The sequence below is a fragment of the Ambystoma mexicanum genome, chromosome 11, assembly GCF_040938575.1.
Source record: "Ambystoma mexicanum isolate Mex_15411 chromosome 11, UKY_AmexF1_1, whole genome shotgun sequence".
Classification (NCBI taxonomy): Eukaryota; Metazoa; Chordata; class Amphibia; order Caudata; family Ambystomatidae; genus Ambystoma; species Ambystoma mexicanum.
Window position 1 is genome coordinate 543376990 of NC_090934.1, and position 18981 is coordinate 543395970.

General features: G+C 44.8%; 1 protein-coding gene across 2 annotated transcripts in view; it reads left to right on the forward strand.

Annotated features, from left to right (window-relative positions):
• Positions 1-18981, forward strand: part of PAMR1 (peptidase domain containing associated with muscle regeneration 1) — a 443694-nt gene that overhangs the window by 52952 nt on the left and 371761 nt on the right. For both annotated transcript variants that reach the window (XM_069623360.1, XM_069623361.1), the window contains exon 2: positions 8922-9098. In XM_069623360.1, coding sequence (XP_069479461.1) covers positions 8922-9098 — 177 coding nt within the window. The remainder of the gene's footprint in view (positions 1-8921; positions 9099-18981) is intronic.

Genomic DNA, 18981 nt, shown 5'->3' on the forward strand with positions numbered 1-18981 from the left:
AACTCCTCTTTCGCTTATTATGTCCCATTACCTCTTCTGTTTCCTCCTTACCCCCTCCTTACCTTGCCTCCCCATCCTTACACTCTCCTGTAGGTTCATTAAGGCTGCTTCAAAGCAGTATTGCAGGTGTGACTGATTCTTTTGGGACAAACAAATTACGTGCTCATATTTGTCATTACCGAGACCCTCCCAGGCCCATAACACTTGAACTGAAATTACATTTCAAATGCTGTGACATTTGCACTGTAATGCACCTTGAGTTGCAATGCACTTTGTTTGCATTTGTAAAGAATCTACATTCTTGTAGATTATTTGACGATGCAAAGAACTACAGCTGCCATTAACTGATGGACTGGCACACTGAAGCAACCTCCATCCGAACATCTGTCCTGACAGCTTGTCAGACGCAGCCTTCCAGCAACCTCTGACCCATCTGAACTCCCAGGTCAGGCAATGTCAGTAAGAAACCACACTGATTACGTACACCTGGAACTCCTTTCCAGGTGCCCCTACCACAAGTCAAACATCACTCTGACGCACAGACAATGGATGCTTTCCATCTGCAATAGTTAGTACCCTAGTCTTTCACATCTTGCCTCTTCACCACCTCCAACTAGCTGCCCACCATCCCTCTTTTACAGGACCTACCCCCAAGAAATGATCAACATGTCAGATGTTGCACGATATCCAGAGGTCGAAGTGGGTGGGAACTAAAGGGTACGATGTTCCTCTACTTTTTATGAAAATCTTTTCTCGTTCCCTTATTTTTTATCACCTGAAGCACCATTCCTGGACAGAAGCTGAAGGTTACTTGTGTATTTTGCTTCCCTCCTAGAGTGATTAGAACCTGGGTCCTGCTGTGAATGATCAGAGTTTGTCTTCTGCATTTAAGGATCGACATGAAATTGCTACAGGAACAGCTGTGTAATCTGGGTGGGCCTGGAAAGGGGGGAGGGGCGGCTGTCTATATAACTTGGCATGTCCTTTACGAGATGTGAATGGTGTGTGATTAGAAAGAGGAGCGTGCATGAATCTGCATGCTGTGGGGGACAATGGGGGAAAGTAGAAGTGGTTGTTTATTATGCATGCATTTTCTGGCACTGTGTTTCCCTCAGTACAGTTGTGTTGGAGGGAATCATGGAGGAAAGTCAGGGCCCAGGTATGGGGTTTGTATTGAGGTCAGTGAGGAGCAGGGACGGGTAGTGGGGAGGATAGCGAAGCATAGTTAATTACCTTTTTTGATACACTTTGACCCCTGGCTATATCAGACCCCTTTATATTACGCTACATCAGGGGAAGATGTAGTCCAAAGCATTTGGGAGATACATGGTGTAGACCCCTGTGAATATTTTGCCCTAGAGATGGGGTTGTAGTGGTTTTAAAGGTCTGTACATTAGAGTGATCTGAAGAAATTGTTTGCCTTTTATTGTGGTACTTCACTCCGTTCCCCTTTCTGTTCCAAAACCAGCCTGGGCTTGCTTTTGTGGTTTGGCAAAGGTTGGTCTGACTCTGAGTCATTTATTTGATAAAATGATGATGATGATGATGAGGAAAGCAGGCGCTGCAGTTCTAGACACCACCCAGGCGTCCAGATCCCTCTTTCTACGCAAAGCATTTGGCAGCAGGCCCGGGGCACAGGGGCTACCACAACCGGAGGCACAATCTTCGGCTGTACCTTTTCTCCCGCAGGGCTTTTTCTCCAAGGTGTTTGTGAGTTCTTTATCGTGTTCCTTATGTGATAGTCTGTGTCATACATGGAGAATCCTTTCCGTGAACGCGTTCCTGGCATTGATAGATTTCCCAGTGTTTCCTTCAAACACGGCCCCCACTCACACTTCCCTCCCCAGTCTCAGTATCAGCCGAGTGCCATCACCACACAGCTATGTAATTCATGCCGTCCATGCATTGCATTGGCAGAGCCGGGGGCGGGCCGGGCTGAGGGAACAGCTGCCCGTCTGGTTACTTACTGATCCCTCCCACAGACAGAGTGGCCGCTCACACTGAGGGAAAAACCCTGATTAAAAAAAAGAAAAAACACCCTTTGAGTGGGGCAATGCGCAGCACAGGAACGCGCGCCCCTAACAGGTCTATTTTAAGACCGATATATATCATCCTGTCTGGCACAGCACACCACTTACAGGGTTGCCACTGTAACTATGTTGGTGTTGCGGGCAGCGCAGTAGCGGTGTGCACCGGGGATTCAAGTCATCCAAGTCTGACAAAGTGTGCTTAACTTGTCCAGTGTGCAGGGCCGGCCTTAGGGGCAGCAGTGCCCTGGGCGATTTGGCGCCCCCGCCCCAGCGCCCTGGTCAACAGTGGGCAGAAGGGGAGCGGGGGCAGGATGTGCCACTTTTTTTGTTTTGTTTTACCTCCTCGCTCCGGCGCCTCGCAGGGGTTTAATCACTGGAAAAGGGCGCACGAGCGCCCTATTCCAATGCAAACTGCCTCTGCCTCATTCCAGCATCGGAACGAGGAGGTAATGATATGAATAGCGTGATGATGGAAAGCATCAGCACCCTATTGTTATTAAATGTGCCCCCCCCCCGCCGCAGGCGCATTTAATAACAAAGGGGTGCCTCTCACGCCTTCTCCTCTATGCCAGCTCCAGGGAGCCCTTGAAAGACTCCCCTGAGCTAGCATAGCGGGGGCTAATGGTGCCCTGGGGGGGGGCGTGGCACCTAGGGCCATCGCCCGGCCCACCCTCCCCTAAGGCTAGCTCTGCCAGTGTGCCACTGTCTCGCCGTGCCACTGCACCAGAAGACCTAAGGTAAGTGTATGCTATGCTTGACCATTTGTATGTGTGTTTGACTGTAATGTATTGTGTGTGTGCAGGACTAGTTGAGCGAGTCTGGAGCTGTGCGTGCATGTATCTTTGCATGACTATATTAGGGTGAGAGTGTGTCTGGCCACATGTGTGTATGTGTGTGTAGCATTTCCTGAAAGGGATTTACCCTGACCAACCATACCATGTGTATGGCTGGTCACAGTAAATCCCGAACAGAGACTGCTGGTATAGATAGGTTGTGTGTCAGCATCCTCATGCATGCGATTTAAAGTGACCACTACTGGCATAGATAGGTTGTGCCTAGCTATGCCAGTAATGGTCACTTTAAATCATATGCATGAAGCCCTTCAACCTTGATGCCTGTGATTTAAAGTGACCACTACTGGCATAGATAGGGTGTGCCTAGCTATGCCAGTAATGGTCACTTTAAATCATATGCATGAAGCCCTTCAACCTTGATGCCTGTGATTTAAAGTGACCACTACTGGCATAGATAGGGTGTGCCTAGCTATGCCAGTAATGGTCACTTTAAATCATATGCATGAAGCCCTTCAACCTTGATGCCTGTGATTTAAAGTGACCACTACTGGCATAGATAGGGTGTGCCTAGCTATGCCAGTAATGGTCACTTTAAATCATATGCATGAAGCCCTTCAACCTTGATGCCTGTGATTGAAAGTGACCATTACTGGCATTGATAAGGTAACCTATCTATGCCAGCAGTTGACACTTTAAATCACAGTCACGAAGCTGCCGCCACCAAATTCTCTATGCTAGTAATGGTCACTTTAAATCATATGCATTAAGCATTTCATGCATGGGATTTAAACAGAGGTGGCTCGTCCACAATGGGCAAGGGTGTTGACCCTCCTAAGCCCTCGCCTATCATGGAGGAGCTGTGCCAGCCCATGAGTGCTCCCCCAGCTGCCTGTTGCAACTGAGGGAGCGCTCCTGGGCTGCTTTCAACTTTGAAGGGGAAACACAGTTTCTCTTTGACAGTGCATACCCTAGCTGTGCATGTCCAATGAGCCATGAACGGCCCACTGTGTTTTGCTTACTCAGCCTTGCATTGCCCATTGGAAATGCTGCCTGGGGTACTCAATGCTTCTATGCGCACAGGGGCACTCCTGCACCTAAACACATGTACAAATTGGTCGGGGCACAACATCAGTAGTGCTTGAGCTCCTGCGTGCAAATGCAGGAACCAGGAAGCACTCTGCTGCCTGGTCCGTGTTCGTGCAGTGTGGGAGCAGGAGGGCTTTCTGGAGGCCATGGCAGAGCTGTGTGAGGATCGTTCCATGCTGTGTGCAGGTAAGAGTTTGGTTTTTGCATGCATTATATTTGTCTGAACCAGTGAATGTATGATGTATGGGCGGGCGTGTGAATGAGTGAGCGAATGCTGTGTATGTATGGAATGAGTGAGTGAATGTGTTGTCGAATTTGTGCTTGCGTGTGTGTTTGTGATTGGCTGGTGAGTGAGTGGGGGCATGGCAGTAATGCATTTCTTACTGGGCATCTATTATACTGGCATGTATTTTGGGCAAAACCATCATGAAAATGTGGTAAATGTTCCTGTGCACTGTTGGTGACTTGCATCTATTGCATTTTTGGACTTACCCTACAAAGCCAATTGCAAACTGGTTGCTTTTTACTCATTTTTTCACAGAAGATGTGCTGTATAATGCTCCATTTTAGCACAATATTTAAAAAACATTCTCCCGCCCGAAGCCTCGTTGGTTGGTTCGTGCTTGGTCGCTCTGGCATATTTGGGGTAAATATTTATGCCCCACCAATTGAAAAATTCACAAGCCGCCACTGGATTTAAAGTGACCATTACTGGCATAGATAGATGGTCCTATCTATGCCAGCAATGATCATTGCAAATCACATGCATGAAGCTGCTGTCATAACCTATTCATGTCAGGAACGGTCACTTTAAATCCTATGCATTAAAGCTGACACACTTCATGCATGCAATTTAAAGTGACCGTTAGTTAGGTTGTGGCTGCAGCCATATAAAAATGGTATAAAGTGTTATTATGTTGGGTACTTTTGGTGTCATGCCATTAACATGATTTTTTCATGTGGTATCCTCGAGAACCAACTGTAAATTGCTTATCGCTTCTACCTCTTTTTTGTTCAAAATTGTGCTGCAACAATTCTCGAGGGATCCCACCCGAATTCCCCTCAATTCATATGGGTTTGCTCGCTGCACTTGGTCACTTGAAAATGCCAGACCGTCCACTGAAATATTGTGCAAAATAGAATGAGGATGTCATTTGAATACAAAAATATGTATTCAAACATTAATTTTCTTTTTTAAGAGTCACCATAGCTGGTTTATAATTTATTGGTAACACATTGTTCACACACTAAAAGTATTCAAGAAACATCACAATATACATACATACACAGAAAAACCTCTTAAAGTGCAGTGTGCAATAAAGTGTTGAAAACATCTGCACCAGAAATCAAAAATGTCAAATCCTGGCTGCTAATTATGGCTCTTCGAAATCACACAGTCCCTAAAGGTGAATACCCGAGAGGGATAGATGATCCTTAGATGCCAATTTGTTCGGGTTACTTAGAGAAACCACTTGCGAACAGACGTGCAAGAGGAAATCCTGCGAAAGATCACATATGTCTTTTCAACTGAAATCAAAGTATAAGGAAGTGATTCTGGTGCTAAAAATATTCTGCAACTTGTGAGAATATTATGGAACTTTACAACTGCAACCAATTCTATAACATGGGGGTACAGCAGACTAATGCAATGATAAGAGATCCTCCTGTTCTGAAGAAGGCCAGTATAACAACGCAAAAAGGACACTAGAGATAGTGTCTCCTAAAGAAAGTGGCCGAAACATGTCGACTAACTGAAAGACTATACTAGAATAAGTCTTGTGTGCTTTTTTGTCTAAACAGGAAATGAAGTTTAGATTTCTAGAGAAAAATTGGTAATGGTAGATTTTCGAATGTCTAAATGAAATCCGATAAGAGTGTAAAATTAGAACCAAAGGATGTCTGACTCAATTAAGAGAGTCCTGTCCAAAATATTGATGACAGTGAAACATCAAAAATATCTCCCCTTTTTCTAACCCCATTTTGATGGTTTGTTTTATCACTTGATTGTTATTTCAATTATGATATATTTGTTTGTAAGTAAATGTTTTGTTTTTAACAACTGTTAAGTTACATCACACTTGTTGTGCTGCTAAATAACAATTTTTTATGTGCAAAATAAAAATGTAATTGTGCCAATATAAAACTTTTTTCTCACTTTATGCTTCATGGCGTTAGAATCCTAAGATAAACCTCTTTCTTTACCAGTGACTGCAATTGGGACAGAGGGGGGGGTAATCCGTTTTATGCTTCTTTTTATTGCTAATTCTGAAGGTCCACTACTTAAAGACTGCAGTTGCTCCATTCCAACACTTAATATTACTTTGAAAAAGCACTTTACATTGCTATGCATAATGATCTCTTGGTTTTATAGGTATGGGCTAACAGTGTGAGTGTCCACATGGATAGTTACTTCATGGACTAGGCTGCAAAGTCGAACGCAGTGAGAGAATAAGTGCCCGTTCCTGCTCACACCTCTGTTCTTTAGGTGGAGCATGTACAGGAATGTGAGTTCGTATGTTCTTGTGTGTATTGTATTTGGGAGCAGGCTCAGACTGGCCTATAGGGCAATAGGGAAAATCCTGTAGCAAAAATGCAAAATGCTAGAGTAGGCCAGTCAAAATGGGCCCCTATTTTGGCCAATATGGGCTGGTTTGATGAGTTACTTCACTATGCAGCTAGTAGTTGTGACATTTGTTGCTGAATATATATTCTTTAAATATCACATTGTGCTTACATTTTAACAAAAAAAAACACCCCCTCGGGCACTATTCAAACAGTCTGTGACTAAAGGAATGAATATTGAAACAGGTGGGCCCTAGTATTGGAATGAACGTCCATTTGCAACTGCGGGCCTCTTTTTCATTGGTGCCTGAGACAGTTTTATGGTCCGGTCCGAGCATGTCTGGGAGATTCCCTTTCAATGCTAAATCTGACAGGTCATTTTGTGTGTGCCTCTCCTCTGTGAAGTGCTATCCTACTGATGTTTCTGTTTTATGTTTCAGTTTGACATGTCTGTGTAGGTACATTCTTTCATGATGCTCTTGACAGGGATCACCCATTTACGTTACTTCAGCAAATGTCTTGCATTGGATGAGATAAAAACTGTTGCAGTCATCTATCCCTTGAAACAGTATCATTCAGTTCTGTAGGCTTGATATAGGATATTAAGTCCAAAGGTGTTGGCAAGTTGTGTATCTCCTCATATTACATGGGTATGTGCCAGTTATAATGTATTCTTGATCCATGGGAATGTGCTTCTGGTCAGGGACTGGGTTAGATTTTCTTGTTTATTGTATGCAATCAAGGGAGGGGTTCAATGAAAAAGTCTTTGAATTCTTCATCCATTTTGAATATTGGTTGTAAATACTTAACAATTCTACTCAGTTGTGTTAACACTGGTGGATAGTTACGAATTTCCTGTATTCCAGCAGGTTGTCTCTTAGAATGGTCAATGCATGATCAAACTCCCTGTAAATGTGTCTGGCTGAGTGTCCCTTTTGCAGGAAGGATGGGTGGAGTGCAGCAAGTTGCTTCTCCTTTGTCCTCATGTTAGTGCATAGGCATTGGTACCTGATTGCCTAGCTGTAGTTGACACATCGTTTTGTGTGACGTAGATGGATTGTCCTGCACAGGTACTTGCCCCATTGCTTGTGCGTATTGTTTGAAGCTATTTCTATTTGGGCATTCATACTCAACGAGATATTGTTATCCAGTAAGCGTATGCTTCTCTTGGAATAGCCCATGGTGAATGTTATTTAATGTGGTGGTGGATGCTATTGATTAAGTCATGGAACTGTTTAAGAGACTCTTCGCCTTCTGTCTGAATCATGAAACAGTTGTCCATGTATCACAGGTATATTCGTGTTTTTTGTGATTGTGCAGTAGGAAACTTTCCTTGGGGTCTTTCATAAACAGGCTCCCATTTTGAGGCACTATTTGTTTGCTTATGGCAGTTCCAGTGCTTTGTAAGAATTGTTGTCTATTAATGCAAAAGAAAGGCTATTGCATGTGAGTATGGCTCTCATGAGGCCAGTGATTGAACTGATTGAGGTGTTTATCTTGTTGGTCGTATTTGCAGGAATCTCTGGCAGGCAGCTATTCCATCTTCATGTTTAATGTTGGAGTAGAGCGAGGTTACATCCACCATTGCCAGGAGAGAATTAGGTGGAATGGCCCCTATCTCTTGAACCTTCCTGATGAAGTGTGTTGCGTCTTCTACAAAGCTTTTTGTGCATTACCAGAGATTTCAACATACATTAAATGTATCCAGATTTCACTTGGGCTAATGTATTAATGCTAGTGATGATCAGGAAGATTGTTATCACGCCTGTGAGTCATTGGCAATACATAGAATGTTCAAGGAGTTGGTCTTTCTGGTATGAGCATTAGGATATGTTCCACAACATTGTAGGGCATGGGCTCTGCGATTTGTTCATGGACATATTTGTACTCCACTGTTGGTCCAACACAAAGTTCATGGTCGTAATTTGTGTTTAGGAGTTGTCTGCATGCTGCTTTTTTGTATTTATCTATATCCAGGACCCAATGGCACAACCCTTGTTGGCTGGTTTTGTAATGATGTCCTTGTTTGTCTGAAGTGTTCGTACAGCCCTTCTCTCTTGGTTTCTGAGGTTCTGTTTGGTTCTACTTATGGATCGTAGGTAGTTGAACACTCTCATCTATGCAAATATTGTAGAGTCGATACAGGGATGCCATATAGCGAAACCAGGCTATGTCGTGATAAGATGGTAGCATTGGACGACCAGTGTGACTGAGACAGGCATATAATTGACTATATCCAAGATTCCAAGCTTTTGGGATATCTTTCAATTCTCCTATTGACCAATCCAAGACAGTCTTTTGCTGCAGATAAAGGACCGCCCACACGCATTACAATTCACACAGAAGAAATAATCAAATAAAGTAAAAATGTGACTCTATCATTGCTTGCGTGCCTCATGTTGCTATACAGAAAGATGGTTTAAAGCCTTCCTCTTTGTTTTTGTTTCAGAATACACTGTAATCAATGAGGACTGCCCAGGCGCAGAGTGGAACATCATGTGTCGTGACTGCTGTGAGTACGAGCAGATTCAATGCATTTGTCCAGGAGGAAAGGAGAAAGTCGGCTACACCATTCCCTGCTGTCGAAATGAGGAGAACGAGTGTGATTCCTGCTTAATTCATCCAGGTGTTGAGTTTTACTCAAATTCTCATTTTCCTTTTCAGCAAAGTTAGGTATCTATTGGGATCCTTCAAAGGCCAATCTGCCACTGCCACTTCATTTAAAATGCCCTGCTATTGGAGGGCTCTTTAGAATTTAGGTTTCCCTGAGGCAAACCATTTAAACCTTAGCAAAACATTGCTCAACAGATATCTTAATATCACTTGATTCTGTGATTTATAAGAAAGCTTTTCATATCTGTTTTTCTTTTACTCCTTTTTGTCCTATTTTGCATTTGCTCAAATTTATTCTTCACTTTGTATGTATTTATTTATTTATTTATTTATTTATTTATTTATTTATTTATTTATTGGTCCTTTATAATGTGTCTATACACAAGTGTTTTGAGACACAGAAAGGCAGAATGGGGGTGTGGAAACAGGAGGAAGGACAATAGCGATCCTAATCGGCCTTCCAACATTCAGGTCATGCAAGTGCGGTAACGAGAAGTGCAAGGGGAAAAGGAGGTGGGGAAGTGCAGGAATTGGGTAGAGGGCCCAGGAGAAGGAAGTGCCAGGGAGGCAAGGTGAACAGGGGAAGAGGGGAATGTTGGGGGTCAACAACAAGTGCAAGACAAGGGGTTGGATGGCCACATGGGGTGCAAGCCGACCAGCTAAGTGCAGGTGGAGGGCTAGTGAGGGCAAGTGCAGGATAAGGGTTGGGAAGGGTGGGAGGAGGGACAGCAAGCACAGAGGTAGAGTGGGAAAGGGAGGACGTGGCACCCTGTAGGTCTCTGAAGGAACCAGGGCACCAGTCTCAGGCAGAGGGGAACATTAGCATGGGAGGAAAAGGGGGAAGGAATAAGAGAAAAGAAAGGTCTTGAGGAGCTGCTGGAACGTGAGTCTGAGAGGGGCAGGGTGGCCATTCCAGAGGGAGGTAACTGTGGAGTAGAGAGATCCTCCCCAACTCTCTGCTTGGAACAACGTCTGATTTGCAGAGAGTTAGAGCTAGACGAGCAAAGAGCTCTACAGGGGAGGTATTTAGGGAGAGAGAGTTGGATATGACGTAGCCCCAGGCCCCAGAAAGATTTCTGGGTTATGCAGAGGTTATTGAATTTGATCCTTGGAGCAACCATGAGCCAGGGGGTTTAAGGGCTGGGTGGATGCAGTCCCTGGGCTTGAGGCCAAGGATAAGTCTTGTAGTCCTATTCTGGATTAGTTGAATGGGGTGAAGGAAAGAGTTAGGAAGATTGAGGAAGAGGCTATTGCAGTAGTCAAGCCTGGAAAGAACCAGAGCTCTAGAGACATTGTGCTTTTGGGGGAAGGCAAGGAAGGGGACAATGCCTCTGAGGAGGTGTAGCTGAAAATGGTCCTTCTTGGCCAGGTCCATGATGCAAGGAGAGGAGAGGGAAGATTAAAAGATGGCGCAAAGGTTTTTAGCTTCACACAAGGGTGAGGGGATGGGGCCCTAGGAGGGCATCCAGAGTGTGGGAGGGAAAGAGGGAACAGGGGTCCCAATGAGAAGGATCCCAGTCTTACTGGCATTAAGGCAGAGATCTTTAGTAGTGCCTGAATAGCAGACAAGCAGTCAGGAATGAGAGAGGAGGAAGAAGAGGAAGAGGAGGGTACCTTGAAGGAAAGCTGCATGCTATCAGCATAACACTGGATTTTAGGAGAGAAGGTGGAGATCAGATGGGCTAGGGGGGACTGGGTAAATATTGAAGAGCCAGGGTGCGAGGGTAGAGCCCTGAGGGACAACACCAGAGGTGGAGAGCGAGATGGTGGAGAGGAAAGGACCCAATTGAACCTGGGAATGCTGGTCAGAGAGGAAGGAAGCCAGTCCAGCACCAGGTCCGTGATGCCAAGGGTATTGCGGAGCCGATTTATTAGGGTGGCATTATTGACTGTGTCAAAAACAGAGGAGGGGTCCAGAAGGATGAGAATGGAAGGGGAGTTGGAGTCTAGATTTGAGAGCAAGACTTCACAGGTATTTAGGAGAGCAGTTTACGTGCCCCTGGCAGCTCTGAAGCCAGACTGGTGGTCGTGGAGACAACCAACAGATTCAGTGTGGTGGATAAGCTAGGAGATGACCAGCCTCTCCAAGAATTTGCCCAGGAAGGGGTAATGGCAATAGGGTGGTAGTTAGCCAGACAGGAAGGGTGCACAAGGGAGTGCTTGAGGGCTGAGGGGAAGGATCCAGTGGCAAAGGAGTGATTGCAGAAATTGACCAAGGCTGGAGCAAGGGAGTCAATGCTGTCCATGATAGTTATGGAGGAGCAGGGGAGCACCTGTTTGGATGAGACTTTCATAGAGTGGACCTGTCTAGAAACCTCATCAGGTGTTATGGGAGTAAAGGAGAAGAGTCTGAGGGGAGGGTAAAGTGGAGGCAAAGGAGGCCTGAGAGAGGGTGGGGGAGAAGAGTGTGGGGTAGAGGAGAGTGAGTACAAGGTGTCCTGAGTTTTAGAAATTAAGTGAGAGGCAAGAGAAGAGCAGAGGGCCAGGAAAGGCAGAGAAGTGGAGACTGCAGTAGGGTTGGCTAGTTCCTTGCAGTTTTGAAAGGTTCAGCTGTATTGTTAGTGGCCGCAGAGATGCTAGCTTGGAAATAGACCCTCTTCTTCGAGCAGATGGAGAGTCTGTATTGCCTTTGGAGCAGGCAGCATGCCAGTTTGTCAGAGGATGTGCTCGAAGCCAGCCACTTGTGCTCAGCAACTCTGCACTTGCGTTTCAGATGGCCAGATCAGAGTCATACCAGGAGTTGCACTTGGCACAGGCTTCAAGCGGATCCTCATGACAGGGGCAGGGATATCCAGAGTTTTGGAGGTGGAAAGTTGAAGGTTAAAGAGGACTGAGTCAGAGTGAGAGTAAGTGGAGGCAAAGGCAGCAGCTGACACTCGCTTTATTAGTCGAATGAGGGAGAAGGATGCTGGCAGATGCGGGTGAAGGCTTAGCCGGAGGATCAAGGAGGTCCAGGTAAGAGTAAAGGAGGCTATGATCAGACAAGGAGGGATGAGTAACAAGAGGGTTGGAGATGAGGAGGTCTTAGGACATGAGCGAATCCAAGGTGTTTCCTGCAGAGTGAGTTGGACAAGCGGGAAGAATGGAGAGGGAAAGAGACTCACAGGCATTGCAGAAAGAACCGGATGCTGAGTCAAGGTGAATATTGAAGTCTCCAAGGAAGAGAAGCTTGGAGGAGGAGGTCACAAAGGAGAAAAAGAGGTCAGCCCATTATGAGAGGAAGTGGAAGATCTGGACACAGGGTCTGTATATGGTGGCCAGAGTTAGAGAGAGCGCAGGGGAGACATTGAGCCTGCAGACAAGGGATTCAAAAAAGGAATAGGACCAAGTGGGTATGATAGAAGCAGGGACCCAATCAGGGAAAATGAGGGTCACTCCACCTCCAGGCCTGTTAAGCCTGGGTTTAGAAAGAATCTTGTAGCCCTCACTGCGGAGAGTGTCAAAACATGTGACAGAGCTGTCCATGAACCATGTCTCAGTGAGGGCGAGGACATCTAGGTCAAGATCCTCAAGGAGGTGGCAGATGTCAGAGGAATGTCAAACGGCAGAGTGAAAATTGAGAGTAGCTAAGTGGAGCAGGATGCCACTTTTGAAGGTCTTCCGAGGAGGGGTACATGAGGGTGGTACACCCGTCGCCCGCCGGAGAAGGCAGAGGGACCAGAGGGAGGACAGAGAGAGGAGAGAAGGGAGAGGGGGAGGAAGTTGGTGAGAGCTGGAAGACACCTGTATAGAAGAAGGAGGTTGGGCTGAGAGCCAGTGTCATTCTTGCAGACATTAATGAGGACCCTGGAGGGGAGGAAGGATGCAAAGAGTACCTCCAAATGGGTGCTACTATTAATGCGAAAGGAAGAGAAAAGGGAGAGTACAAAGAACATGTGAGTGACCCAGAGGGCTGGAGAGGGAATGAAGAAGAGGATATCAGTGAGGGTCTGCCTGGAAGAAGCAGTGGCATAGGTGTCAGCAATGGGCAGGCTAAGGTTGGAGACCAGGAGATCGTTCTTGGACCTTTTCATTCCAGCATTAGATAGAGGGGTGGGATAGGTGATAGAGAAACAGTTCGAGAAAATGGGGGAGATAGAGAGCACCATTGTGGAGACAGGGGTGGGGGACAGAGGGAGACACTGCAAAGCACGACCCACTAGCCACAAGGCAAAGTAATGAACAAGCCAAGAGACAACTTTGACAGTCACAAAAGAGGAGGATGGGCATGCTTTTAAAACACAAACAACATAACAGATAGGCAATTTCAACTTTCCTACGAAAGCATACATTTAAAAAACAAAGCCAAAAATGGCAGATAGGTAATGTTAGATTACAGGGCGGCATGCGCTTGCAAGGCATGGTGCAGCAGAGTGGGATAAGGCACATCCACACAGTATGGGGTCAGCACTTAACTTGCTTTATGCGCAGCTTCTGTGCTCCCATCACAGCTGCCGTCATGTGAACGCTTTTACCAAGAGCCACAGGCTACCTGACTTGGTGACCTGAGGGAGACTAGAATGCTACCTCACCCCGAAAATACCATTGTCCTACCCTATCTCCTCGATCCATCGCTGTGGCTATTGGATTGTCTGACAGGGCCACCTTCTGTCTGGGGAAGGAGTTAGCTTGTCTATAGGGCCATCTTCTTGGCCGGTTTGCACTTCAGCTCCCGATTCTTCTTTGTCCCCCGAGTATCCAGACTCCTCCCTTAGGCAGGTTTCATCGTTGCTCCATTCTGGATAGGTCCATGACCATGTGCCCCACGTTTTCGTGAAGAAGGAACTGTACCTGGTGACTTGGCAGCCGTCTCTGGTGGCTGTGACCATGTAATGGACCCCTTCACTCCCGTGATGGTCAATGGCCGGGGGTCAAACATCAGTGTCTCTTTGTGGGATTGGGTCTGCCACACTAGGACATTATCACCCACCTGTTGGCTAGATTCCTGGGCATGGTGATTTCGATCTGCATACTGTTTCCTCTTCTCTTTTGCCTTATTGTCCTTATCCCTCATGTCCTGTGCCTGGTTGTCCTCCCTCAGCGGCAGTGGCTCGTGATGTATTTGTGATCTTATTGGGCAGCGAACATTCGGTCTGCTGGGCACATTCCACTTGATTCATGAGGCGTGTTGCAATATTCTCTTAGGAGTTGGCATAGCGACTATTCGATCGGCATGTGGGTGATGCTCGCTATTCTGACTGCCCTCTTAATATATGCCATGAACCGCTCCAGGGTTCCATTCACCTGTGGCCAGAGTGGCGTGACTTTCCAGTGATGGAATCCCATGTATGCAGTGAAGTTGGTGAAGTCCTTCCCTGTGAATGGAGGGCCATTGTCCGATTTCACCACCTTGGGGACACCATATGCTGAAAAGATTTGGTCAAGAGCTGGGATCAGAGCCGTAGCTGCTGTGAATGGTAGTATTGTGGTTTCTGGGTTTCTGGAGTGTTCACCTAGTGCCACTAACACGTATTCTCTGGATCTCAAAGGGCCATACAAGTCAATAGCTATTTCTTCCCAGATGCCTTCTGGGAGGAGTGTTGGTTGCAGGGGTTCTGGATATGTTTGAGGTTGAAGGCTAAGACATATGTGGCATGCCTTAAACAGGCTCTCGATGAGTCGGTCCATTCCAGCAAACCACCCTTTCTTTCTGAGCATGCGTTTCGTTGACACAATCCCTCTGTGGTTTCGTGCACAATGTCTACTGCCCTCCGATGTAGGGAGGCAGGTAACACTATTCGATCACCTTTTATCTCTATTGACGATGGTGCCAGGGAGAGTTCATCTTTGGACCTGGCTAGGGTTTGGAATAGTCTTATGTCCAGTGCTGGGTTGTTCTGGTTTGAATCTTCTACCAACCTCCACTTGCCGTTGTGTATTTGAAGTCACTGATGTCGGAAGTGCCACGGCCTTGGTCCTGTTGGACTTGTCTGCAGCATTTGACACCATTGACTATCAGTTGCTCCTCGGTAGGTTGCATCAGTCAGGCCTTCATGGTACAGTGTTTGATTGGCTCAACGCCTATCGGATAGATTGAGTCCAGATTATTGCTTTGGGACCTAATGAACCTCATCAAGTCATCCTGATGTGTGGTGTCCCTCAATGTCGGTATTATCACTGCTGCTGTTCAACCTCTATATGTCTCACCTGGCTGACTTGCTTCAGTCCTTTGGGCTCCACTTTTACACTTATGTGGGTGGCAAACAGGGTATTGTCTGGCTGGACATTAATGTCAGTGACACAGCTTGTAGCTTCAAAACCTGATTGGGTGCCATCATTTATTGAATATTTCTTGACTAATGGAATCCTGGAAAAAATGAGAATATTTTGATTAAGAGCTCCATCAATTAATAGTTAGAGGAGTTTTCGTCTACCTGATCCATGCTTCTTCTAGGTTAGTGAATTGGTGAAAAATTTGTGAGAAGGACCTATGCCACTCTCTCTCTTTTGGCACGGATCTCTTCCACTGCTCTCTCTGGATACTCTAGATTTTCCCAGGTGAGGTTGCTTTGAAAGAGCTTTAAACACTTTTCTTTGAGTTCTCAAATCCATGCCCTTTTATCATTTTGGCTTAATTACTGTAGATTAATCAATTTGGGCAGCCCTGCTCTTGTTATCAATGCTCTGATTGCAAGCTGGCACCTCATGATCATGTGCCCCCTAACAAGTGAAATTTAGAATCCAGCATAAGGGACTCTACTAAGCAATTTATGTATGCAAGCCTTTCTCTCGACAAAAATAAATTGGGCCATCCCATCTCATGGGGCATGGGCTTCAACTGACAAGTGTTTTGACTACCTCTCCATTAACGCCTCACTCAAACTGAGGGTAGAATCTTCCTCTGATATGTTTTTGACCTTTTGACATTTCACGGCTACCTTAGGACCTGTCTTTTTCCATCCTAATTGATACCCACATTTAGCACAGCAGTTAGCTCTCTGATTCTTAGTTAGCATTGCCAAGGTGCTGCAAAGTGGATGTTTGCGCCTTAAAAGTCAGAATAAATAGAAATAAAAAGAGAAATAGCATGCACCCAAAAAGGAATGACCATATAGATTTAGAAACAGTTCTGCCTTCTATTGTTTCTGGTATTGAGTTTGGGAGGATGAGGTTACAAGGCCTCCAAAAAGGCTTTTGTTTGGTCCCATATTCAATTTAGAATAGCCATATTCGAGTTTGCATCTCAAAAATGTTATAATTCTGATGAAAAAACACCCCGAATCATTGTATAAAAGTTTCCATGCCCTAGGGGTTGAATAACTATTCGATTCTATTAAAAGTGAGCCATTTTCAGAGGAAATTTCCATGTCATATCTTGCTTATTGTGAAAGACCTCTTTAGATAGCGTTGAGTAATGCTAGCTGAACAAAATGAGTAATATCGTGAAGGTGCTGTGAGTGCCTGGTGTCAATCAGTTAGAGGTTTTAACATTCATGGGGAAAAAGCTAGGCATGTCTGCTTTTCCCATTAACCAGTTTCCGGGAGGATTTAATCTAAGACCAGGATAAACCTATATATTTCAAATCACTAAATATAATTAGAGGATCATGTTCCAAGGGTATTTGATATTCCAATTCATCAAAGGAAGAATGGGTCTTCCTGGTTTCATGCATATGATTGTTAGTCTTTCTTTAGAGGGCAGGAAAAGTGGCAATTTCAAACGCTGTCCCTCGTTATCTCTTTTCACTTGGATGATTCAGATTTGTTGGCTTAATATCAGGGCAGCAAATGTACAGAGCATCCTTGAGATGTCATGTGTAGCTTGCACAACCCTTTTCTGAGCAGTCAAAGGTGTGTTTCCCGAAGACATAATAAAACATCACTTCTGGTCTGACCTATTCTATACCTTTATAGACCTAGCCCAAGAGCCCTACTGGGCGTTATAAAACCTAAGACCGTGTTAACGAGGTATGAGGGTCAATAATGACAGCGCAGCCTGAAGGCAAGATCTATAAAGCTATTAGAACCCATGGCCAAACAGAAAATAAGTTAATGTAAAAATATAATTTTTTAAAATGATGATATTGTTTTTTTGGGGGACTTAAACATTCCATGTGAAATATTTAAGTTTAAAAAAAGTTTAAGTAAAAAAAAAACATGAAAAATAACTACTAAATATAAGTCATGCTTATTTATAGTAAGACATTCTTTTCACTAATTTTAATGATTTAATGTAACAAATGAAAAACGGACGGTATTTGTAGGAAAATCTAATTTTAAAATCTAATTTTAAATTGGACCAGTAGAGGTGGTGAAGCATTGTTAGAAAAAAACAAAGCAAAGATCAAATTTGCGGGCTACAAGAAAAATATGAGCCATACTGGTTATTAAAGCCCCCGAAATCGTTCAATGGGTAAGGGTATTCACCCACCCGGGGTTCTAATGTGGTATTATGTACCCGTTCCACGGACAAGGCTGGGGGATAACGGCCTGCAGCCCCAGTTAACAGCCTGAGCGAAGCAAGGGCCATTAATGTAGGCCCAGGGCCATTACCCCCAGTGTTGCACATGGAACAGAGGTACATAAGGCCGTTAGTACCCAGAGTTACCAAAGCAGCCCCCTGGGGTGCTAAAAAAAAGGATTTTCCTTTCTACAACTGGATGCTGCACGTGTCTCATTGTTGGAAGGAAAATCCTTTACCAACATTGCCACCATGGAAAGGGAAGTGGGGCTCCATTACGGAGCCCTCTTCCCTTTCCATAGCCGCTGTGGGAAGTTGAGAGGAAGGTGCGGCTGCGGCTGAAATAAGGTAAGTGGGGGATAAATACATGTTTAAAAAATCGGGGACAGAGGGTGGGGAGAAGATTGCGGTTGGGGAGCCGCCGCCAGGTGGCTTGGAACGCGGGCTTACACCAGTGGTTCAAGCCTATGTTCCCAGCCATCTGATTGGCTTGCTCCCCCGCCCAGGGTTCTAATTAGCATTGCTGCCTCTCTTTTACAGTTTGAGTTCATATTCCATTGACATTCCAGCTCAATATTGTCTGCTGCACTTTAATAGGTCTACCTATCATTTAAATTGGCTATTGAAATTGGTACGAGAAATCTGAGATGTTTGAAGTTAAATTAGTTGTTGGTAAGAGATACTGGTGCATGCTATTTTTTTTTTATTAGTAGGTCATCAAATTAAATCAGAGAAGAATCAAATACAGAAAGGAATAGTGAACCAGAGAACACAAATCAAAATGATTCAATTAAAGAACATATCAATAAACAAACAGTATAATCAAATGATCCCTCTGACATACTAAGAACATTTTCATTTTTGTAAACAATAAAGGAGCAAAATACAACAGTCAATAAAAACATTTAACATCGAGCATACACACAAACACCAACAACACACAGACACCAAACCAAATCCCCCAAAAAGTATAATAGTGAGAAGAAAAAAAAAAAGAAAAAAAAAATTATCTTTCCCCTTTTCTTTTCCCCTTCCCTATTTCTTTTCCTTTCCTCTTCCATTTCCCACTATACCATTTCTACCCACTCCTCATACTAATCCGCAGCCTATATAGTCAATCATACAAGGCATTGAATGGACCCCAAAGCAGATTGCACACCTCTTCCTTGTCTTTCACTCTAAATGAGAACTTTTCAAAATTCGATAAGGTGCGCAAATCAACTAACCAATCTTCAATTGTAGGCTTCTTCCTAGTTTTCCAAACTCGAAGGATCAGTCTTATGGCCACCAATAAAGCCTTATTTATCCAACCACTATGTTTAAAGAATGCCTACACCTACCTCGATGTAGAAATAGGATAATGTTCCCACCCAATCTCTGTAAAGCTACATCCAAAATTAAATCAATTCTATCAGTCACATCAGTCCAGAAAGTCCGAACTCTAGAGCAATCTCATAGAAGATGCATAAGGGTACCAACATCATTTCCACATTCCCAACATAGATTATCAGTTTGT